Source organism: Nannobrachium achirus (assembly GCF_963921795.1).
Source record: "Nannobrachium achirus genome assembly, chromosome: 1".
NCBI lineage: Eukaryota > Metazoa > Chordata > Actinopteri > Myctophiformes > Myctophidae > Nannobrachium > Nannobrachium achirus.
The window spans coordinates 6,827,150-6,852,874 of NC_137810.1; the positions used below are offsets into that span (position 1 = coordinate 6,827,150).

A 25,725-nucleotide genomic window follows, 5' to 3' on the forward strand; every position below is an offset into this window, starting at 1 on the left:
GTGGGAATGGGCCTTTACTGTAATACTTGCACTACTGGGAAAAGTGATACTATTTACAGTAATATATTGTTGCTGTCCAGTGGAAATCTCGTAGGCCTATGTCAAACACCGTTCATTTTGTATTTATCACCAAAAAAAAGTGAAAATAGCCAATCAACAAGCACACAACCGTCGCGATGCCAAAGGGCCTTTAGACTAGACTAAAATCAGAAATTGCTGAAAAAATGAATACTGTTTTTTTTTATATAGACCTGAACCTGGTTGCTTATTACTCTCGCAGAAATCGAGTATCTGGCAACAGCCCGTGCACGTGATCTGCAGGGGAAACGGAAAACCTTCGAACCCAAACATTCTGCCTGCCAGGCGCCGAACCGAAGTCGTTTAGCGTAGCAGCAGCAGCAGCAGCAGCAGTAGCAGCCTAGTAAGACCTTATATATATTACCTCTATTGAGTGAGACATGTCCTAAAAAAGACATCTGGGCACTCAGATTAGACATGTCCCAATCCCATGCAGTCCCAGACGTATCTTGTCTTCTGGAAGTCCTAGCCTAGCAGCCTGAGTCTAGTATAGTGAGACATGATGTCCCAGTCCCAGAGCTCTCTCCTGGGGACCCCCGTGGGGGACATCACCCTGGTGGGGTACATCCTCCCCCCGGAGAGCAGAGAGCCTGCAGCAGCAGGAGGAGGAGGGGGAGAGGAGGATGAGGAGGACTCTGGCTCAGAGGAGCATGAGGAGAAGGACCAGCCAGAGTTCCTGGACATGCAGGAGATGCAGGCAGGAGGAGGAACCAGACTGAGAGGAGCGCTGCCTTCCAGGGATGAAGGTCTGTATGAATGATGATGTTTTGATGCTTTAATCCAAGTTCAGGGGTCTTCAACAGGGGGTCCTGGGACTATGGTGACCAGATCCAAACTGTTAATTTGAGGGAACAGAACTACCGCTTGCGTGGGACAATGTGGGACAGGCTGGGGTTTGTGTGTGTGTGTGTGTGTGTGTGTGGGGGGGGGGGGGGGGGGGCTTGCTATTATTGCTATTAGTTGCTATTAAATTCCTTGATTTCATATTCGACCATAGGCCTAACAGTGGGGCTGTAATTAAACCTGCTGTAGCCTAGGAGGGGATATTATTTTCTCTTGTTGTTTTAACAGGCTTAAACACATATCTTGCAGGAAAAGAGACATTGAGAGAGATTTACAACGGGAAACCAACTTCATTTTGAACCGTTGCTTTTAAAACAATCAAGCTTTAAATAACTAATAATGATGTGTGTTAACACCTGCACGTTTATTACTGTCTGGAGCCTGTCAGAAATGTGAGACTGTCCCACGCAAAGGGGGACATATGGCCACCCTAGGGAGCCACCCTAGGGAGTCCTCAGAGTTACTACGGGGGGCTGCCAAGCTGCTTTATCTCCCTATCAGCTAAGGGGTCCTTGGCCTGAACACTTTGAAGACCCCTGCTTTAAACCACTGGTTCTCTACCCTTAACTCTGACAGTGTACAAATGGAACTAAATGGACCCGGCAGGGTTGGTTCCATTTGTTTGCTAAATTAACCAAAAGCGCAGCTTTTTTTTGCAGTATAAAATATGGCTTATGAGTTGTTAATCAGACTTAAAACAAAAAATTGATTATTCAAATAATCAAAATGGAAAAGGAATAATTTCAATAATCAGAAGAAAATAGTCCATCATTTTGCAGCCCTGTTTTAAATTATCTGCTCATCCTGTGTTGTTTTCATTCCTCTCCTCCAGTTCCATTCTTCATATCGTCGTTGTCGAGCAGAAACCTTGTATCTCAAATTCAAATTTGTGCGTTCTTTCGCAAAGCAAAGCCCTGCTTCATCATACAAGGCTGTCGCACAAAAGTAGAGACAACAGCAGATCTACAAGCACACAACGCCTCGCAGTGCGAGGCGTTGTGTGCTTGTAGATCGGCTGTTTTCACTAGTTTAAATAATTTTTTAAATGATAAATGCAAAACAAGCGGTTTTGGACATTCAAGGTTGTTCACCCGACAACGACGATATAATAATAATAATAAAACTTTATATTTTGTATAGCACCTTTCATGACATGAAATGCAGCTCAAAGCGCTTTACAGAGCAGAAGATGAAGAACAAGTGCTTAACAGAGAAAAATAAAATTAAAATTAAAAATAAAAATACAAAAATAATTACAATGATCACACTAAAGCAGAAAAATAAAAACATAAAACATTGAAGAACAATTTCAGAGCAGTGCGGACGTCAATTAGCAGCACAGGGATTTAAACATTCAGCTAAAAGCAAGAGTAAAGAAATAGGTCTTGAGCTGTGCTTTAAAGCTATCCACAGAGGCTGCCTGTCTTAGGTGTAGTGGGAGTTTATTCCAAGCTGTCGTTCCGTAGAAGCAGAAAGCTGCTTCACCATATTCTTTATATGTCATTGTTGGCGCCTCAAGTAGACCGGAGTGTTTCATTCCTCTCCTCTCCAGTTCCATTCATCATATGTTCCATTCCTCTCCTCCACTTCCAGTCACCTTCCTGGACATAGTGTCTGGTAGGAGGTACCAGGTGGAGGGCCGCTTCGCCCTGCGCAGCCCCTGGTGGGAGGTGACCTGCGTGGCCCGGTGGCGGGGCAAGAAGCTGCAGGTCCAGGGCTACCCGTCCTACAAGCTGCGTCTGGACCCGGACAGGGAGGGCTGGCGCTCCCTGGTGTCTCTGTTCCTCAAGGTAGGGGAAAATACTATGTCACTATTATGTTTCCACGCGGTGTCACCATACACAATCTAAAAAGTGATAACTTATCACTTTTTCATGTTGGCTGTTATGGTTATTTTTCAAGTTACTTAAAGGAGTAGTTCACCCCCAAAATGACTTTTTTTTCCCATTGATTAGTCACGCCATGGAGAGTAGAGTTCAATAATATTTTTGGGTTTTTGTCACATTCCTAAGACAAAAATTTGATTCGAGTAAATTTGCCCCCATTGATTCCCGATGGGGACCCGTTTCGAAACGGGTCCCCATCCGGAACAAATGGGGGTACATTTATTGTTATCACATTTTTGTCTTAGGAATGTGACAAAAAACTAAAAATATTATTGAACTCTAGTCTCCATGGCGTGACTAATCAATAGAAAATAAGTCATTTTGGGGGTGAACTACTCCTTTAACAGTACAACCACTAAAAGGTAACAAAAACTAAAAGAAAAAGGAGTAACAGAGCATTTAGACCAGTGGTCCTCAAAGTGAGGTCCAGGGACTCTCTGGGTTCCTTTTGGGAGGTCTAAATTGATCCTTACAAGTATGTAACTCTGACAGTGTACAAATGAAACCAAATGGACCTGTAAGGGTCCATTTGGTTTCATTTGTATACTATCAGAGTTAAGGGGAGACCATGACATTGTAAAGTTTGAGAACTACTGATTTAGACCAAAATGCAGGTTTAAATGAATTCTGCAATGAATGAATGTATTAACAATTCAACGGGATTTTCTTTGTATAAGGCTCATTGTATCACAATATATCAGTGTTGTTTTTTACAGCAAATTTTGATTTAGTTTTAGTCTTAATCTTTTGAATAAAATGTCATTTAGTTTTAGTCATAATTTAGTAAGTTTTAGTCTAATTTTAGTCGACTAAATATCATAAGATTTTAGGCGACTAAATCTACAGCTGATTTAGTCGACTAAATTGTATTTTGGCAGGCCTTGATGGCATCGTAATGACACTTGGTTGTGTGCTGAAAATAGCAGATCTACAAGCTCACAACGCGTCGCGCTGTGAGCTTGTAGATCGGCTATTTTCAGCACGCAACACCTGAGAGCAACCAAACATAAAATGACTCTTCTCCACCAGTCCCTCCCTAACGTTTTAGTCTAGTTTTTATTTTGTTGTCGAAATTGTCAATATATTTAGTCTTAGTTTTAGTCACCACAGCTTAGTTTTTGTTTAGTTTTTATTTAGTTTTCGTCAGTGAAAAAAACACAGTCGACAGACATTTTTCGTCATAGTTTTAGTCGACGAATTCAACACTACAATATATAGGATATCTCTGAAAAGGCATATCGTGGAGACATTGTATGGTCTCTCAGTAATATTTCTCACCATATCGCCCCCTCCTCCCTGCAGGCGTGTGGTGTGGAGCCCCCAGAGCTCCTCACACAGTTCTTCCAGTGGCTGCCGGCCAGCAGAGAGCTGACCCTGTTCAACCTGATGGACGTCCTGGAGGAGTTTGAGCGAGGCCACGAGGGCAACGTGGGCGCGGCACAGTGCCTCAGAGCCAGGGTCGCTAAGTCAAGTATGTTATAGTGATAAAAAAACACTCACAATAATCATATTGTGGAGATTTATTCACCCTTCATTTGCCCAGCTCCATTTCCGGTACCACTTAAAGGACAACTTTTTTTACAACAAGGGTTCATATTTTAGATTGTAATTAGAGAAATGAAAAGATCCCGGATGATGCCCACAACCACTGAAATCAAAATAATTAAAATCTCTAAAATGATAGAAAGCAATAAATGAAAACATTTTAACACTCATCTTTTCTTTTCTTGAATTACATTCTAAAATATGAACCCTTGTTCTTTAAACCCGATAATTGGTTAAACGGGCCTGGAAATAACATACTTGATAGGGCATTAACGACTTAACTCGACTCAGTAAAAAGTTTAGTTGAAGTCGACTTTATCGTTTGATGATCACACACGACCCCCCAATTATGTTGGGCAGTCCCCAGAGGATTAACTTAATGTGCAAAATTGTTTTCTCACTCAACCAACATAAAGTTTAAGTATATAGAGGGTATCTTCACATTTCTAAAGTGCAAATTTAAGGACTTTTTAATACCTCTAAAATGACAAATTAAACATTGTCCAAATTGTCAAATATATAGAAGCAGAAATTGTGAAAATAGCCGATCTACATGCTCACAACGCATGAGCATGTACAGTAGATCTGCTATTTTCACAATAGAACCATGTTATACCAAATGTAATGTAGCACTGTAATATTGGATCATTCCATCCTTGACAATAAGCAATCCTACTGTTTGAATGCTGTACAGATGCACACATGGAGCAAAAATAATGATAGAAAGAAATACAAGGGACTTTTTTTTTCAACTTCGACTTTCTCTGGTGGGAGTCGACTTGTGTAATGAAGTCGACTCAGTCGTCTTGTCGACTTTTTTGTTAATGCCCTAATACTTGATAATTTCTTTCACTCTCTACCAAATCTCTTTGCCAAAAAATAGCCCATCTACAAGCTCACAACGCGCTGTGACTCGTTGTGAGCTTGTAGATCTGCTATTTTTTGGCAAATGTTGAGCCCCAGAATAATGCATGTTGGGGATATTTTGATTATCACAATGATATCGGAAATCGCAATTTTTTGACATCCCTATTAGTGACTTTGTCCCCCCTGGCCCGCAAAACATTAGTTGTCAAAACATGTTCATGTCAAGGAGGGCCCCCAAATTGATACATAATGTGTATGCGGACCTTTATTCTGAAAAGACTTTGTGCCAGGCACCCATCAATACAATCACAACATTTCACAAGCGTGTGAAGCTTGTGAAAAACTAAATAGGCTTTGCTTAATGTTTCAACCTGGCCTTGTAGATGAGCAGCAATTTCAAAAACTGAGCTGGCAGCTAAGTTCCAGGACCTTACACTTTTCTTTTCCTTCTGTCTCTTCCTGGTTGTGTTGTACTCCCAGCTGCAGGGGTGCAGGTGCATGCAGCGTCTCTCTATCCTCTGGTGATGACCTACGTCTCCACGCTGCTGCCCGGGCATTTCCTGGAGCTGCTTCAAAGGGGCAAGGAGAGGGAGGTGCCACCATCATCATGCCAACCACAACAACAGGAGAGGGTGGTGCCATCATCATCATGCCACCAACAGCAACAACAGCCCGCCCCTACGGCGTCCACACAAGCTGTCCCCGGACCCCCGCGGGCCGCACAGAGTGGAGGGACTGAACAGGAGGAGACGATGATGGAAGAAGCAGATGTGGAACCAGAGGACCTGAGCTTACTGAACCAACTGGAGCAGATGTTGGAAGTGGATGCGTGGAAGCTGGGCTTTGGCTATGTAAGAGGTTCCGTTGTTTTGGTGTTAGAGCTCGACCCAGACCACCCATCCCCATGTTGGGACAGTCCTACTCTAGACCAGCGGTTCTCAACCTTTTCAGGCCGCGACCCCCAAAATAACCCCCACCCTGACGAGCACTAAGAGTTGAGGCATTATATTTTGTTCTATCACGGTTCTATTGTGAAAATAGCAGATCTACATGCTCACAGCGCCTCGCAACGTGAGGCATGTAGATTTTCACAGTTCCCGCCTCTAATAATTGATAATTTGGCCAATGTTTCATTTGTTATTTTAGAGGTATTAAAAAAGTCCTTAAATTGTCACTGTGGAAATGTGCAGATACCCTCTATACTATATTTGACATTGGCAACAGACCCCCATTTAATGGCATTTCTATCTCTGGGACTGCAATTTATATCTTAAAATCAACCATTTGGTTCCATTTGTAGTAAACCTGTTGTTTGTGCTTCTGGTTTCTTCCAGGTGATGTACAAGGAGCTGAACCTTCTCTTCTCTTCTCTTCTCTTCCAGGTGATGTACAAGGAGCTGAGCCTGACGCGCTGTGAGGCCCAGCTGCAGGCCTTCATGGACTGTGACCTGCTGGACCAGATGCCTGCGCTGCAGCGCGCGGCGCTGTGGGCCTACGACCGCCTGAAGAAGCACTGCTACCGCACCGGCAGCACCTACATGGACCAGCAGCAGCTCTGTGATAGGCTGAGGGCTGACGCCGGGACCGCCGAGTGGGACACCTGGGACGCTGTGGAGTTCCTCCGGAAACAGGGCGTGGTGGTGTTCGACAGGTACTGTAGTAGCATGTCGGAATGGGGTCATGTAACCCTGTAGTACTGTAGGGTGTTTTACTTACTGTCAAATAAGATATGACAAATAACACATCATTAATTAATGTATACTTTTAAAAAAAAGGCCCATTTGGAACCTCTCCCTCCGTTGTGTAGCTCCGAGATGAGGTCCCACATGCCGGCTGAGTCCTGATTCTTATGTAGAAAAGAAAGTGAGCTTGCACAACTCGCAGCCACAATGCAATAAACCTTTTATATTTGTAAATTACCAACATTTCGACTTCAGGGTATACGAGATTCTTACCTTTTTCCGCACATCGTATCCAAAAGGTAAATGTCCCCCCCCCCCCCCCCCTGTTCTCAGATCTTTTACATTTTATTGTTTTATAGGTTGAAGCAAGCGTAAAATATCTGAGAACGGGGGCCGAACTCTGCTTTTTGGAGACTATTTGTGAATCATGTATCATGAATCATGTATAGTGACAAATATTCGCCGGTCTACAGGCTCAAAACTCATCGTGATGTGGTGCGTTTTGAGCTTGTAGATCTGCTATTTCCACTATTTTTGATTACCTTTTTTGATCATTGATCATTGATTATGCAAAAACTAATCACGGTTATCTTGTATAATTGCGATTTAGGAGAGTGTGTGATAAATATGACCGCCAGGCCTGTTTTATCCCCAGGCAGAAGAAGGTGGGGCTGCACAACTTCTACTCCTACGAGACGGGCATCAGCGCGTGCCTGCGCCACCTGCTGGAGGGAGAGCAGTGGCACATCCCGCTGAACGCCAGAGAGGTGTTGCACGCCGCCGCCCTGGAGCGCCGCAGGGCCAAGATGGCCGCCGCCGCCAACGAGGAGCACGCTGCTGCCACGGAGGAGGAGGAGGAGGAGGATGGGATTGAACAAAACGGAGATGAGAAGATGGTCAAACCAGAGCCCAGCGGTACGGTTGTCACGATTTTATGACATTTTACTTGCCGATTAACTCATTAAGACCGGGTACGCACAGAATGCCGTGCTGCGTGCTTGTAGATCTACAATTTTTTTTAAATCGTGAAACTTTCTGCAAGTCTTAGAAAAGTGTCTTCTAAATCCTTCTTCATTTGTAATTTTTGTATACTGTCAGAGTAAAGGGGAGACCTTGACATTTTAAAATTTGAGAACTACCGATTTAGACAAAAATGCAGGTTTAAATGCATTCTGCAATGAATCTCTCAGGATTCAACAGGATTTTTTTATGAGGCTCCCTCATTGTCTCATGATCGTGGAGACGATATTTATCTAGGGATGGGACCATAATATAAACGATATTATAGTTTATCGTGATAGAAAACACTCACGACAATCGTATGGTTGAGAATTTAATTTATCGTGATATCGTCCTCCGTCATGCACTGGGATCAATTCACCTTTTATTTGCCGAGCTGCATATCCTGTACCACTTAAACCCTCTATAATTGTTCAAAGGTGCTTATAATATACGTACTTGATAAGTTGATACAGTCTTTTTTTCACTCTCTCTCAAATGTCTTTGCCAAAAAATAGCCGATCTACATGCTCACAACACGTCATAATGTAAGCTTGTAGATCTGCTATTTTTTGGCAAATGTTCCGCCCCAGGATAATTGATTATCGCGATAATATCGTAAATCGCGATTTCTTTTGTCATAATCATTGAGGTGTGACATTTTCATATCGTCCCATCCCATTTAGAACGAGTACACGACATTATTGTGTATCATTATTTTGTGCTTTAACTATTGAAAAATAGCAGATATACAAGCTCACAGCGCGGCACCGAGTGCCGTGCTGCGAGCTTGTAGATCTGCTATATTTTTTAATCGTGAAAATTTGAATTTTGACCCGATTCTATAAGTGTCTTTTGAATCCTAAGACTTTTTGAAAAACCTACATGTTTCTATGTCAGCAATCTTGCCAGCCATCATCAAAGAAAAGGTCCTTTTCACTTAACTGGAGCTCAGTTAGTCTGTTTTGGAGAGACTACTATGTCAGTGGTTCTCAAACCTTTTCACGTGAAGGACCCCCAAAATGATATTTATTTGGCCACGGACGCGCATCTCAAAATATTTAGTTCCAGGGACCCCCCCAGAAGCAAAATTTTAGTTAAAAACGTTCGCTTTGAAAATACATATATTCAAAGATTTGCACACATTTTCACGACTTTTTCAAAAATAGCAGACATACAAGCTCACAGCGCGGCACCGACTGGTTAAAGCATTCAATAATTCTAGGCCTAAATGGGTTAAGACCAGGTACGCACAGAGTGCCGTGCTGCGAGCTTGTAGATCTGCTATTTTTGAAAAATCATGAAACTTTCTGCAAGTCTTCGAAAAGTGTCTTCTTTTTGTATACTGAGTATACAAATGAAGAAGTATACTGTCAGAGTAAAGCCCTTTGCACACAGGACAGTTGCGTTTTTTTCGTTTGCGGCATGAATAAAACGCATTGGATTTGGTGTGCAAGGCTGTGCGGAATCGGCGCTGCGGATCCAAAAAGGAGTCATGAAAGGAGTGATGAGTTTTTTACCGCATGCGACAAGACGCACGAATCGAACTGGGTTCGATCGAGAAAAAAACGCACGGCGGCAGCCACTCGTCGCACGGCTAATTCGGAGCCGGTGTGCATGAGGTCATAGAGAATCATTGTTTTCTTTTCAAAAAATTATATTGTCCGTTTTATCCGTGCGGTTAAACGCGCCTGTGTGCAAAGGGCTTTAAGGGGAGACCTTGACATTTTAAAATTTGAGAACTACCGATTTAGTCAAAAATGCAGGTTTAAATGCATTCTGCATTGAATCTCTGTATTAACAATTCATCAGGATCTTTTTATGAGGCTCCCTCATTGTAATACGATATATATGATATCTTCTGAAAAGGCATATCGTGGAGACATTGTATCGTCTCCACAATATTTATCTAGTGATGGGACGATAAGCGATATTATTGTTTATCGTGATAGAAAACATTCACGACAATCGTATGGTGGCAAATTTAATTTATCGTGATATTGTCCTCCGTCATGCACTGGGATCAATTCACCTTTTATTTGCAGAGCTGCATATCCGGTACCACTTAAAGGACAACTTTGTTTTTTTTACAACAGGGGTTCATATTTTAGATTGTAATAAGAGAAAAGAAAAAGTGAGTGTTAAAATGTTTTCATTTACTTCATTCTATCGTTTTAGCACGTATAGCGTGCTAAAACGTGGGGCATGCGTACACATGGGGGCATGTATAAAAGTGGCTTAATATGTCTTTTTAGACACAATAAGCCTGCAATTTCTTTATTGCTATTTACAGTAACCCCAAAAGTCACATCTGTCCATGAAAGATTGCAGTGCATCTTGGGAATGGGCTTATTCTGTGTAAAAATACATATTTAGCCACTTGTATGCATGCCCTCAGCCACTGAAGTCTAAATCATTAAAATCTCTAAAACGATAAAAAGGAGTAAATGAAAACATTTTAACTCTCATCTTTTGTATTCTTTAACTCATTCGTAGTTAACGGCCGAGGAGCCCGAAGTTTTTTCTATGTCTTTCACTGCTGGCTTCTCCTACCTGTTAAAGCGGCCGGCGGCCGCTAATCCAGTTCCCATCGTGCGTGATCGGACACTGCTATGCATGGTGTGTTAGCGTATTCCATCAGCTTCTCAAATCCTTTTATTTTTTTTTCAATTGATCCATAAGTTCTCCGTCTGTAAGCTGCCATGTTTACACAGAAAGCCAACAGGCCAAAATAGAGGACGGACCATCAGCTTCCGGTTTACGGTCTCAATGTTAACTGGTCCGCTCAATAATGTGTCCGTGTAGAAACCGATCACGGAGCATTAGTTCCGGCCTATTTTAGTTCCGCCTTGATAAAAATATCTTTTTTAATTAAAGCTTATTAAATCTTCGGGTTCCTCGGGCATGGCAGGGAAGGGGTACAAAGGGGTATTTTTTTGGCAGAGGTTGAGTTAATTACAATCTAAAATATGAAACCCTCTATAATTGGTAAAAGGTACTTATAATATACGTGCTTGATGCAGTCTTTTTTTCACTCCCTATCAAATGTCTTTGCCAAAAAATAGCCGATCTACATGCTGACAACACGTCGCAATGTAAGCTTGTAGATCTGCTATTTTTTGGCAAATGTTCCGCCCCAGGATAATTGATTATCGCGATAATATCGTAAATCGCGATTTCTTTTGTCATAATCATTGAGGTACAGTGTTGTTTTTGACAGCAAATTTTGATCTAGTTTTAGTCATAGTCTTTTGAATAAAATGTCATTTAGTTTTAGTCACCTGAAAAGTTTTAGTCTACAGTTGATTTAGTCGACTAAAATGAATTTTGTCAGGCCTTGCCAAATACACAGCATTGTAATGGCTGATTTTACACTTGCGTGCTGAAAATTTCAGCACGCAACACCTGAGAGCAACCAAACATAAAATGACTCTCTTCTCCACTAGTCCCTCGTTTTAGTCTAGTTTTTATTTTGTTGACGAAATTGTCAATATATTTAGTCTTAGTTTTAGTCAGCACAGCTTACTTTTTATTTTGTTTTTATTTTGTTTTCGTCAGTGAAGAAAACGCAGTCGACAAACATTTTTCGTCATAGTTTTAGTCGACTAAAATCAACACTGTTGAGGTATGACATTTTCATATAGTCCCATCCCTATATTTATCACCATATGGCCCACCCCAGGCCTGCCTGCTAACGGTGCCATCAAGATGGAGGAGGAGGAGGAGGCGGACCCAGAGAGGCTCCTCCCCCCCATGGAGCTAGACGAGGACCAGGTGCGCGCGGCGGAGATGATCTGCTCCAACGCGGTGACGGTGATCAGCGGGAAGGGCGGCTGTGGGAAGACCACGGTGGTCAGCTTGCTGTTCAGAGCAGCCATCGAACAGCGCCGCGCCGCCGACGCAGACGAGGTCCGCAGCGCCTGCGCTGCCTTCGAGAACGACACCCAGGGGTGGGATGAGGAGGGGGAGGGGGAGGCCCGTCCCCCCGTCTCCCCCCCGGGCTGCTCACACTCCCGCTTAGAAGGTAGGGATGTGGAAACGCGACCAAAATGAAAGATTACTATATTTCTATTAACTCATTTGCTGCTCTTAAAACATGGAACTGAATGGCTGAACTGCCACAATTGGTTTTTAACATGCACGATAGTGCACGGATCGTGCACAGCCATGCACCACCTGTGTGCACGCCGTGTGTGCACGCCGTTCACAGCTTAAAAAAAAAAAAAAGCTTGCTTGGAAATCTGTTCAGGCATTCATGAGATAGCAGCCATCATGTTTTCTTCAAATGTAAATAAACATGGCTGCCATGTTTGAAAGATTGGGTTGGTCTTTGGGACAAACATGTATTTTCGCGATCGCATCTATGCCTAGTAGGAAAAAGTAAAGAAATATATAACAAAAAAATTATAATGCAATTTCGGCAACTCGGGAAACTCGGGCTGTAGCGGCCTCTAACAATCGGAATAACTCGGGAAACTCGGGATAGGGCAGTCTATGAGTTAATAAAGATTATTTGAATACTCGACCACGACCATTGTTCTGGGGGACGATTTGTTTGGGTGAAATTGTTCTGGGGATTTGTTTTCATCAAGTGACCATCCTAGGGAATAAATAAATCATATTAACGGTATTATTGTGCCCCCTCCCTCTCAGAAGGGGAGGTCCAGGGGCAGGGGCAGCAGCAGAAGGAGGAGGGGGAGCGGAAAGCGGTCCAGGGTTCAGAGGAGGTTCTGTTGACGGCCCCCACAGGGAGAGCTGCCTCCCTGCTCACCAAGAAGACCTGCTTCACTGCCTACACTCTGCATCAGGTACTTTATGGATGGGGTTTATATGATGTACATCAGGGGTCTTCAACGTTTTCAGGCCAAGGACCCCTTAGTTGAGAGAGAGATGAAGCAGGGACCCCCACAACCTGTTCATAGATTCCATTTAGTTTCATTGTTTGACAGCACAATAATCAGTGTATTTTGGATTAATGTCAGTTTGTGTTTTCAGATATTTAACCATTTGTACCATCAATAATACTTAATAAACTTGACCTTTCACTCTGCACTTAGTCTGCTCTTTTTCCCCCTCTACACCAAACCTCTTAGTCGAAAGTAGCCGATCTACAAGCTCACAACGCCTCGCAGACTTCCGCTAAATGAAATGTCAGATATGCCTTCCGTGACATTATGACAACTGCATTTTCGGGGGTTGAAAACGGCTGATATTAAATCTGAAATTTTGAGTGAAAATCTGTGAAACACAGTGTGTCACACAGTACCAGATAGTGCGTCACTGCCACCTAGTGACCTCTATGGAAATGGCATGCACACTGCATCATTTCATTGCCTGATGCATCTTGTCTTCGTATGAACCCTGGATAAAAAGTGATGAAAAGGTCCCGGAACCTCGCCGTTTTCTCTACAGATCGTTGTCGTCTGAACATGGCCTAAATGATGACATGCAGGGAACCTACTGGCAGTTGCACAACAATAACTCTTTTAGGCCACATTAAACAGGCCATTGCATGCTCTCTTCATCATCTCTGGGCCAGATGTAGTAGCTTACCAAAAATATCAAAAGTAGCTTATCAAAAATAGCAGATCTACAAGCTCGCACCGAGTGCCGCGCTGCGAGCTTGTAGATCTGCTATTTTTGAAAGATTTTCACTGGTTAAATCATCCAATAATTCTAGGCCTGAATGGGTTTTTAAAGACATGCTGTTTTTTTTGTGTGTGTGTGAGATCCAGTGGTGTCTTCCCATGGAGATTGTAACGTGTTCCTCATACTCCTCCAGGTTCTGTGGAGCTTCATGATGTCCCAGAAGGATGAGGACGGCTCTCCTAAGGACTGGAGGTTTAAGAGTGTTCGTGTGCTGGTGGTGGACGAGGGCAGCCTGGTGTGTGTTCAGCTGCTGCACTCCGTTCTGTCCATGCTCATCAAGCACGCCCAGCTCCGCAAGTTCATCATCCTGGGTGAGGATTAATATGAATATGCATATCTCATTTAGACCTTGTGCTCTTTGCGTGCTGCACTTTCAATTTAGCATTCCTATTTTTGGCCTTTCAACTTGGCATCCCCATTTTGGCCATGTGATCATAATTCATTTTCAAGAAATAACAAAGAAATTACAATTAAAACAACATTGTGAAAATTGCTATGCATTCTTCTGTCGATAAGTAACCTCGTGTAGCCAGGCTTACTCATCTGCGTAAAATAATTTGCTGTTGGCTTCTGTCACACTGATGTCAAAGGCTTCATGTTCTAACCATGCAAACATGGACAATTACAGTATGCGTCCCTTCTTTGGTCGTTAGGTTAATTTTGGTGCTTGGATGAGTGCTGTTAGTCTCGCGTAGCCAGACAACTATTCCACAATCTCCGAATGCTATAGAGTCTGGAACGGCAGCTCCCGAACAGCAAGTATCGGAAGTAGCCACTGCTGCACGCAACTGTAGTCCCCTGGTAGTCCCATTGGAAACATAACAGAAGCACACTCGCATAGACAGAGTCATTCGAGAGGCAAATTCTTGTAATGGGTGTATAGTCTAAGAAAACATTTGAAAACATCATGGAAGTAACACCAACAACACCAGAGAAAGACGAAATAACGCCCCAAATGTTTTTGAAAGGAGACATAACGCTTTCAGTAGGACTTGTTATTGCTACTGCATCAAGGGAGCGGTTACGTCACATCCGCTTTATCTCGCACTCATCGTATCTATTTCCGTGCCCCAGACTGTTTGCCGGGAGCATTTGCAAATCGCGGAGGCAACAGTCTGGCCACGCGAGACTAGTCTGCTGTTAACCGGATGTATCCCACAAATAATTCTACAGTAAACAAGTGGAAACAAGTGGATAGGCTACAGTACATTTGACAACATGCTAACAGCAGCTGCGTTCTTTACAGGTGATGTGAGGCAGCTCCCCAGCATCCAGCCTGGTAACACCTTGTGGTTGTACTTTCAGGTGATGTGAGGCAGCTACCCAGCATCCAGCCTGGTAACACGCTGTGTGACCTGTTCCAGAGCCTGAAGGTCTGCTCCTGGGCCATCGAGATGAAGACCAACCACCGCGCCGAGTCTGAGCTCATTGTTAGGAACGCTGGACTGTAAATATACATACAATTAGTTTTATGTTTTTACTTAAGGCTATGTTTGTACAGTAGATATTGGTAAAATGTAGGTATTTAGCAGGTAGACACTCTTAATCCAGGGCAACAATAAGCTAGGTAATACATTACAGTGGAAGGTTGGGAGTGAGTTTGGGATCCAGAAGGGAGAAGAGTCAGTGACGTCTGGATGTTTAAGGGAAGGTTCTGACAGCTTGCCTGTGTTAGCCGATCTGAGTGTGAGCGGGAGGGGTTGAAGAGTTGGATCAGGCTTTGAAGATGCATACATCATTATTACTTAATAAGCCACCTTTAGCTGCAATAAAAGCTTGACATATTTTGGGATATGGTGGTCCTAGTTTACTGAGGTACTACGCTGTCTCTGCATTTGATGTATGTGTTTACCTCGCTTGGCTAAGAGCTCTGGTTATGTATTTACTGCATAACTAACAACCATCTCCATTGATTCCAGCATCGCAGACATGGGGATGAAGAAGTGCTCTTACAGGAACCTGGAGTTCGATGCTGTGGTGGACCTTTATGGACCCTGCACGATGCCGTCCGCCGACAAGAAGTTCATCCACATACGACTACCCAGCGAGGAGTCTGATGACGGTGAGGACTCATGGTGTTGTTACGTTATCTTCTAGCTCAATCTGTTGGATTTCACTGAAATGCATTTAGGAGAAAAAAATGATTTTGATTTCAGAATAAAGGTGATCTAGATCAGTGGTTCTCAACCTTTTCAGGCCGAGACCCCCAAAATAATCATATTTTAACTGGGGACCCCCCACCCTGACGAGCACTAAGAGTTGAGGCATTACATTTTGTATAACACAGTTCTATTGTGAAAATAGCAGATCAATATGCTCACAACGCCTCGCTTTGCGAGGCGTTGTGAGCATGTTGATCTGCTATTTTCACAATTTCAGCCTCTAATATATGACAATTTGGCCAATGTTTAATTTGTCATTTTAGATGTGTTTAGTGTTTTAGATACCCTCAATACACTTCAACTTTATGTTGGTTTGTTTACTGTTGAGTGAGAAGACAATGTTTTACATTTAGTTAATCATCTGGGGACCCCCAAAAATAATTTGGGGACCCCCCTGGGGGTCCCGACCCACAGGTTGAGAACCACTGATCTAGATCACGTGGCACCCAAACCTTTTAGCAAACCTTTTAGCCCAAAAGAGAAATTAGACGTTTTCCCGGCACCCAAACTCGTGAAAATAGTAGATATACCAAAACGTAAAAGTTAAGCTTTTTAAAAATCATTTGAAATAATGCTGACACTAAAGAAGTGACAAATTACAACTACTGTAGTGTATACTAAAAGCACATACTATTTGTTTTTTTCAGACTTACAGAAATCTATCAAGCTACTGATAGACTCTGCTCCCGGCTTGAATAATGACATCACCTCGCAGTTCATTGCCTTCAGAAGGTAAAGAAATCAGCAAAGAATTTAAAATGAAAAGCAACATTTAACGACATATAGTTATGTTATATTATTTTATGTTCACAGGGTGGACGTTGCATTGATCAATGAACTGTGTTGTAAGCATTACAACGACCACACAACAAAGTAAGTGACTAGATAATACTCTTACCTTCTTTTACCTTTAAATTAATATGCCCAACCATGTGTTTTATTGTACAGTAACAAAGTATCGTATTGTATTATAATTTATATTTATTAATTGTACATTGTTTTGAAAAACATTTCCCTAAACAGATCTTCTCTGTCTTCCTGTGTGATTTCTTGTGTTGTCTCATAACGTTGTCTCAGAAATCATAAGAACAAGCTTTTGTTCCAACTTGGGGACAAGGTTTGCTGCACTAAGAACGGCTACATCAACAACACAGAGGATTCCATCCTAAGGTAGGCCTGTCGCAATTATTACTTAATCGTCTGATCGCAATTATTTGACATAATCGTCATAATCGTTTCCATGTTGAAAAAATGTTCTTATATTTTCAAACCTTTTCAAAAATAGTGGAAATGGCAGATCTACAAGCTCACAACGCGTTGCTATGCGACGCGTTGTGAGCTTGTAACTATTTCCACTATAAATCTTATTTTTTAAGTACTGTAAAAGTTGTCAAATATGCCAGTAATTTCTTTGTATATTTAAGTTGTGTCATATAATCTGCCATATGCAACTTCAAAGCCTACTAGCCATGTCATTGTCAACGACAAAAACACAATTAAATCGTTAATCGTAAAATGTCATGATAGTGACAGCCCTAGCCTGATGTCCACTGATCCTGGAGAGACCCAGGGAGACCCGACCAACAAAGACAAACTGACCAGAGGAGACCCGACCAACAAAGACAAAACGCGTCTGTGTAACGGGGAGATCTTCTTCATCAGGGAGGTCTGGACTGTGGAGATGTTTTACATTTTAACTGCATCTGTTCTACATGGGGCTGATTGTCTGTTGTTGACTGTATCTGGTCATTTAGGCCAAGGGTGCAACAAAACTAGTGGCAACTTAACACTAATGTTGTCAAAACTGTCAAGGCTTTCTCCTATGTTATTTACCTGATTTTCAATGGTTCCGTGCACGCAGCACGTGCACATTGTGTGCGTGGCGGCTCCCGTTCACGGCTGTTTAAAGTATTTTCTTTCACGCGGAGAAGAATAAAATACAACCGCGATGGTCTGTGTGTATGTTATGGTCTATAGAAAACGTTTTGACCAAACAAGCCATATGGGAACAGAAGCAGAGATATATCCATGTGTCTGCAGCGAGTTTGTATACAATGCAATGAGATCCGGAAGTCCACAGAATACTATTTCCGCTAGGAATCATGGGAAATGGCTTACTTGCGGCCACCGCAGCACGAGGGCTATCGGCTAGTTTACAGTTAGTTTAGGCATTTAGCAGACGCTTTTAATCCAAAGCGACTTACAATAAGCATGTAATACATCAATATAATGAACAAGATTATACAACGGGTAGTCGGGCTCTCAATGAAAAACAGCCTCTCCAACCGTGCAGATAACGAGCACTACTGCACTGTCTCATCAAGCAGAAGAATTCAGCTGTGCTTCAGGCAAGCCGTTTTCATGTGACGTTCAGGGACATAGTAGCCAAATGTGGCATTAAAAAATTACACATTCATATCGAATATCTTAATTACAATGAAATGAAGTTGACGTGTTTTTTTTTTAAGGGCAACAGTTCTGTAATTGCAATATTACATTCGAGGGTCTGCCTTATCACTTCAGTCCTGCCTAGGGAACTCGCCTTCGGCTCGTTCCTGCAGCAAGACTGTCGTGCCAGATAACCGTGATAATGCACACCCTCTTGTGTAATATAGCTTAATTATATGACAGTACATCAACAACAATACAACAAATGCATAGGAATATCAATCTAGAAAAAATAATAACATGAGTAGTAAAAAAGTAAAACACTTCTAAAACCTAAAAATGCTATCTAGCTTCATGTGTGGCCATCGAGGGAAGGGCAGATACCGCTAGCTTTACCTTCAACCTTCCCCGCTGTGTGTTGCTCAGGACGTGACCATAGAAGAGCAGGGCAGGAAGAAGAGACGGTATCTGACGCTGGACGATGGAGACGACAGGATGATCAGAGTGGACTTCAGGGAGCTGCAGAGAGAGTGCAGGCTGCAGCACGCCTGGGCCCGGACCATACACACCTTCCAGGTAGTCTGTAGGACCATACACACCTTCCAGGTACTCTATAGGACCATACACACCTTCCAGGTACTCTATAGGACCATACACACCTTCCAGGTACTCTGTAGGACCATACACACCTTCCAGGTAGCCTGTAGGACCATACACACCTTCCATAGGACCATACACACCTTCCAGGTACTCTGTAGGACCATACACACCTTCCAGGTACTCTGTAGGACCATACACACCTTCCATAGGACCATACACACCTTCCATAGGACCATACCCACCTTCCATAGGACCATACACACCTTCCATAGGACCATACACACCTTCCATAGGACCATACCCACCTTCCATAGGACCATACACACCTTCCAGGTAGCCTGTAGGACCATACACACCTTCCATAGGACCATACCCACCTTCCATAGGACCATACACACCTTCCATAGGACCATACCCACCTTCCATAGGACCATACACACCTTCCAGGTAGCCTCATTGGACCATACACACCTTCCATAGGACCATACACACCTTCCATAGAACCATACCCACCTTCCATAGGACCATACACACCTTCCATAGGACCATACACACCTTCCATAGGACCATACACACCTTCCAGGTAGTCTGTAGGACCATACACACCTTCCATAGGACCATACACACCTTCCATAGGACCATACACACCTTCCAGGTAGTCTGTAGGACCATACACACCTTCCATAGGACCATACACACCTTCCAGGTAGTCTGTAGGACCATACACACCTTCCATAGGACCATACACACCTTCCAGGTAGTCTGTAGGACCATACACACCTTCCATAGGACCATACACACCTTCCAGGTAGTCTGTAGGACCATACACACCTTCCATAGGACATACACACCTTCCATAGGACCATACACACCTTCCAGGTAGTCTGTAGGACCATACACACCTTCCATAGGACATACACACCTTCCATAGGACCATACACACCTTCATATTGTACACTAAGGCATTAACGACTTGTGATTTTTGCAAGTCGACTCGACTCAGTAAAAAGTTGACTTCATCGTTTGATGATGTCATCACATCACACATGTGAAACATTGTTTTCTCACTCAACTGTAAACAAACCAACAAATTGTAAAGAGGGTATTTTCACAGTGCCGATATAAGGACTTTTTAATACCTCTAAAATGGCAAATTAAACATTGTCCAAATTGTCAAATATATAGAGGCAGAAATTGTGAAAATAGCAGATCTACATGCTCACAACGCGAGGCGTGAGCATGTAGATCTGCTATTTTCACAATAGAAAGTTTTTTTTTTTTTTTTCAACTTCTACTTTCTCTGGTAGGAGTCGACTTGTATAATGAAGTTGACTGAGTCGACTTGTCGACTTTTTCGTTATTGCCCTATTGTACACGTTTTAATTAGACATTATTAAAACTAACTGTCTCCCTGCCAGGCTGGCCGGTTGAAAGCCGGAGACGATGCAGGCATTACGATGTCAAAATCCAAAAGAACAGAAATGATCAGCGGCGTGCAGTCAGCGGATCGCCGTGTCGAGCGTTGCGAAGGTCGCGTGAGCACAGTTAGAAGATGTAAACCAGGGGGCCAGAATAGTAAGGTGAACTCCACACTAGGCACGTTCAGGGGCGTCACAAGGGGTAGGAAAGTGGGACTGAAAGTGGGCCCAAGGTGGAGGGGCCATAAATAACTTTATCTATTGAAAAATAGCAGATATACAAGCTCACAGCTGTGAGCTTGTAGATCTGCTATTTTTGAAAAGTTGTGAAAATGTGTGAAAATCTTTGAATATAATTTATGTATTTTTTAAGCGAACATTTCTAACTCAAATTTTGCTTCTGGGGGTCCCTGGAACTAAATATTTTGAGATCGGGGTCCGTGGCCAAATACATATCATCTTGGGGGTCCTTGACATAGGTTTCTCGCACACATTTTCACGATTTTTCAAAAATAGCAGATATACAAGCTCGCAGCGCGGCGCTGTGAGCTTGTATATCTGCTATTTTTCAATAGTTTTTTTTTTCAATAGTTCATGGGGGGCCCGCAGTGAATCCTTGTACCCAGGGCCCAGAATTTGGTGTGACGCCCCTGGGCGCGGTCACCGCCTCGTAGCAATTCATTTTCAATGAGAGGCGGGCGGCTTTTTCGGCCGCACAGCGAAGTTTTGTGGCGCCGAGGCGAGCGGGCGCCGTTCCATTCCACTGTGGCGTTACTTGCAGTTTTTTTTTTTCTTTTTTTTTAAACAATATGTTTATTTTCTTTTTTAGACATACAAAGAAACATATACAATACAATAAAATCAAAGTTCAGAAAAAAAAAAAAAAAGAAAACACCCGAAGAACACAAAACAATCATGACACAAGGATTCAACATCCCGATACATAAGCCACAAGGCCAGCCAAATGACTGTAGAGAAAACAAACAAAAAAAAGCAACTACCCTACTCCTGGTTCCTCCATCAGATAGGAAAGATCGTTTCCCTTGACATACTGAATAAAATTCCCCCATATTTTTTCAAATAGCTCTTGTTTGTTTTTGAGAGTGTATGTAATTCTTTCTAAAGGAAGGCATAAAGATAGTTCCTTAAACCACCTTAAGGTTTAAGGTTTACTTGCAGTTTTATGAACACACGTCTTGATTCCTCATATTTCCTGCTGGTGTTGTCCTGCTGCTTGCTCCTCTCAGGGCTCAGAGAACGAGACCATCGTGTACGTTCTGGGGAACAGCCAGGCCCAGACCTGGAAGCACGTGTACACGGCGGTGACCCGGGGACAGAAGCGCGTCTACGTGGTGGCCAAGCAGGAGGCCATAGCGGCGGCCATCACCAAGCGCGAGACCCCGCGCACCACGCGCCTCAGCGGCCTGGTGAAGAAGGTTTGTGGTGGCAGAAATGTATAGGTCAGGGGGTCTTCAATGTTATCAGGCCAAGGACCCCTTAGTTGAGAGAGAGATGAAGCAGAGACCCCCACAACCTGTTCATAGATTGATTCCATATACAGTAGTTTCATTGTTTGACAGCACAATCATCAGTGTATTTTGGATTCATGTCAATTAATTCAGGTATTTAACCACTTGAACCGTCAATACTTAATTAACGTGACCTTTCACTCTGTACTTAGTCTGCTCTTTTTACCCTCTACACCAAAGCTCTTTTCCGAAAATAGCTGATCTAAGCTCACAAGGCCTCGCGCTGCGAGGCGCTGTGAGCTTGTAGATCTGCTATTTTTGGCTAAAGTTCTCAGAATATGGACACTAGGGTGGTTAATATAAAAAAGGAGAAAAAGAAAACGTTCTATCAATCAAAGATTTGGAGGAACTACTCCAAATAGTTACGCTCCCAGACCCCCTGTTGAAGACCCTTGGTATAGATGACCAAATCTATGTATCATGTGCTTGTTTGGCTTCCATTCAAACTCATTGATTGTCTCGTCAGCGAGCTCTCACAATATATGTGCTAATCTTACCTCAACTGCAGCTGTCAATTTAACAGCAGAGATGACTCCTCCATGCTTACTTCACTTTGTCAGCAAACCTGTATTTCTGTAACAATTTGTATGTTGCCCTTATCTTTAGTACATGTATAAGAGCATTTAGGAGGGCATCTCTGTTAGAATGGACTATAAGAGCTGTCTGAGAATGGAGCTGAGGAGGCTTGATGGGGGCTGCCAGGACAGGCGAGGAGGCCTGCTCCTTATGATCTGATATAACTTTGTCAATGATTCATCTTCGTGGCACATCATTTTATTTTTTCCATAACAGGTTCTGGACGAGACCAGAGCTGGCGGCGTGGCGAACGTGGCCGGTCCTCCCGGAACACCGCGTGGCCCGGGACCCGCCCTCCTCTCGAGTCCACCTGGCACACCCTGCACCCCGGCAGCCCGCCCCCCGGGGGTCCCTGGCACACCCAGCACCCCCGCAGCCCGCCCCCCGGGGCTCCTCTCCAGTCCGCCCGGAACACCCAGCATTCCAGAAGCCCGGCCCCCGGCGGCGCTCCCCCCTAGCCCGTCCACTCAGGCCAGGCCCCCGGGTCTCCTCCCCAGCCTGTTCCCCCAGAACCCCGCCAGGTAACTTGAGAATACCCAACTGAGAATACCTAACGGTTTTCTGAAAAATCAAACCAAGTGTAAAGTGAGCGGTGGATGTGATCAGTTCGTTGTGTTAAGCTATAGCCTGTGTGTGTGTGTGTGTGTGTGTGTGTGTGTGTGTGTGTGTGTGTGTGTGTGTGTGTGTGTGTGTGTGTGTGTGTGTGTGTGTGTGTGTGTTGTGTGATGTTATGTTAGAGGACACTTATTTTGCTATGGGACGCTGAATTTCTAGATGGACTGACAAGTTCTGTATGTTCTTTTTACTGTATTTGGGTCTGTATTACTATCTTATGTCATTTAGTGTATTGTTAATGTACTGTGTGGTTATACTATAGTCATGCGGTGTATGTACAGTACATTGTTGATGTTAAAACCAACCAAACGTACAGTATAAAATCAAACGTAATAATAATAATAACAGGGTTCCCCCGGTCATGAAATTCCTGGAAATATTTTGAAATTAGAAAAATATTTTTCCAGTACTGGAAAAGTTTTGGAATTGATCAAGGGTCCTGGAAGGTCCTGGAAAAAAATAGCTATGCATTGTCTTTGGTTATTGATTTTGTTAATACCTCTGAAATGACAAATTAAACATGGGCCAAATTGTCAAATATATAGAGGCAGAAATTGTGAAAATAGACGATCTACTTGCTCACGACGCGAGGCGTTGTGAGCATGTAGATCTGCTATTTTCACAATAGAACCGTGTTTTATAAAATTCCTCAACTCTTAGTGCTCGTAGGGTGGGGGGTCCCCAGTTAAAATATGATTATTTCGGGGGTCACAGCCTGAAAAGGTTGAGAACCACTGGCATACACACTACCTGTCTTTGGGCATTGCGCATAGGAGTAAGCGACTTGTTATTGAGCTGCACTACCTGTCTTTGGGCATTGCGCATAGGAGTAAGCGACTTGTTATTGAGCTGAATTATTGTTATATAGTCCTGGAAATTGGGTTAAATATTCTGGAAAAGTTTTGGAAAAGTTTTGGAAATTAATTGGTAAAAATATGTGGGAATCCTGTAATAATAATCAATAATACTAATGTACCCCCGGCAGGTCCAGAGACCCCAGCGTCCACCACTCCTCCTCCACGCCCAGCGTTCGTAAGAACCTGTTTGTGTGGAAGCCTGGGAAGGTCAAGGTGGAGGTGTCAGAAGACCAGGCGGTGATGGAGGACATGGTCTTCAGCCAGGCCTACTCCTGGTCCCCCATGAACAGTGAGGAGGAGCGGTTTGGGCCTCACAGGTAGGGGTGTAACGATATAGTAACTGAATCGAAAAATCTATTTTAATTAGCAATGATCTACTATATCGTTTGCAAAAGCAAAATATCATACTGATAATCGGTATCGAATCGTTTTGCAATGCAAATAATCGATTGTATGGAAACGAAGTATTTGTGCCTTGTATTTAGCAATTTTAAGAAGGAAAATTTAAAAGAGGGTTCTAATTACCTTTCCATTCCATATAGCTACTCTTGGTCTATCGATAAATGTGTGTAATCTCTGTGTTCATGTCAAGGTGTGGGTTTGTCCATATGTGTTGTAATATAATGTCCATGTATTTGCTAAAGAATCACAGCGTTTACTTACCGGTATTTAAAGTATATCCATAATAATAGATTTTTGACACGTTTCACACAGATTTAATTTCTTTAATCATTGAATCCAATCGTATCGCCATGAATGAGCCAATATCGTCCATGTATCTTATTGTCAAACATGTATCGTGATGCGTATCGTATCGCTATTAAATGTATCGTTACACCCCTACACACAGGGAGCTGCTGTCCCTGGGTGAAGAGCAGAGGTCTGGGCCTCACAGGGAGGAGGGTGCCAGCGGTGTGGTGGATGAGGACCCACAGCTGGGTTGGGTCAGACCTGACGTCTCTCTCGACACCCCCAATAAGAGGCTGCACCCTGACAGGATGATGGGGACCCCGCCCAAGCAGATAAAGGTATGGTCAAATGGGCAGTTGGTGTGTACTACAGTAGCCTAGTAAGCCTATGTAACTAACGACGGGGGTGACCCCGTTAGTGAACTTTAACTAGTACTGCTCTGCCCTGTTGTTGCTTTCGTGCAACTGATGATAATCTTGTGCTTTTTTTTTTTCATGTGTTTCAGACGGAACCTGAGACGGAGAAACCATCACCACTTGGTTGCTCCTCGCTGCAGAAGCTGTCCCTGCACACTCCCAAAAGCAGCAGAAAGCTGTACAAAGAAGAGCCTCCGAGGGAATGAATGAAGAACTGGACTCTTCTGGCCATGATGCGACCCTGCAGACACCATGCATGCATACTACTATAGGGTTCCATCTCATTTGGAACCGTTTCTGGAACCAGGCTTTTATCTACACTGTCAGAGCTGGTTCGGTGGACTTCACGTCTGCTGTACGATTACGATACCGGTGGTTCTCAGACGCTTTAATTTCAAGCACCAGCGTAGCTCTGAGAGCGTACAGATGGAACCAAATGGACCCGTAAAGGCTTTGAGAGAGAACCGCTACAATAATTATAATGACAGGCCAAAATTATATTCTTTTAAATGTAATAATCGTTAAAGGGAATAGTTAAGGAATTGGACCGTTAACAGGGAATAGTCAAATAACTGGAATCGTTCAAATCCCAACCCTAAATCCAATCCCACAGACATCATCATGCATACAACCCTGTGAAGAGAACATTGGCTTTTATTAATCCGGTGCAAACGAGGACACGGACGCAGCAACCAGGGAAGATAACAGGAAGTAGCGGCGGGGCCTGTTCTGCATTTCCTTCCTTTGCGTTCCTCATCCTGTCCCGCTGTGCTGATCAATGATTGGCTACCTCACAGGAACTCTCTGGGATGTTGGGATCATGGTGGAAGAATCATGAGGGTGTCCTAAAACTAGTCATCGGTAGGGATGGGATGATATGAAAATTTCAAAATCGCGATTTACGATATTATCACGATAATCAAAA

General features: G+C 43.2%; 1 protein-coding gene across 1 annotated transcript; it reads left to right on the plus strand.

Moving 5' to 3' along the window:
* Positions 1 to 580: 580 nt before the first annotated feature.
* Positions 581 to 25,725, plus strand: LOC308308879 (DNA helicase B-like; the record flags this gene model as incomplete). Its single annotated transcript, XM_080754336.1, has 21 exons — positions 581 to 824; positions 2,515 to 2,711; positions 4,110 to 4,278; positions 5,700 to 6,070; positions 6,602 to 6,870; positions 7,557 to 7,816; positions 11,583 to 11,924; positions 12,554 to 12,708; positions 13,683 to 13,860; positions 14,855 to 14,996; positions 15,469 to 15,611; positions 16,359 to 16,443; positions 16,525 to 16,584; positions 16,789 to 16,881; positions 17,239 to 17,377; positions 18,526 to 18,675; positions 21,365 to 21,553; positions 22,439 to 22,743; positions 23,823 to 24,011; positions 24,545 to 24,722; positions 24,890 to 25,725. 21 exons carry the CDS (start codon positions 581 to 583, stop codon positions 25,004 to 25,006), a joined length of 3,975 nt encoding a protein of 1,324 aa, XP_080610462.1. The 3' UTR covers positions 25,007 to 25,725.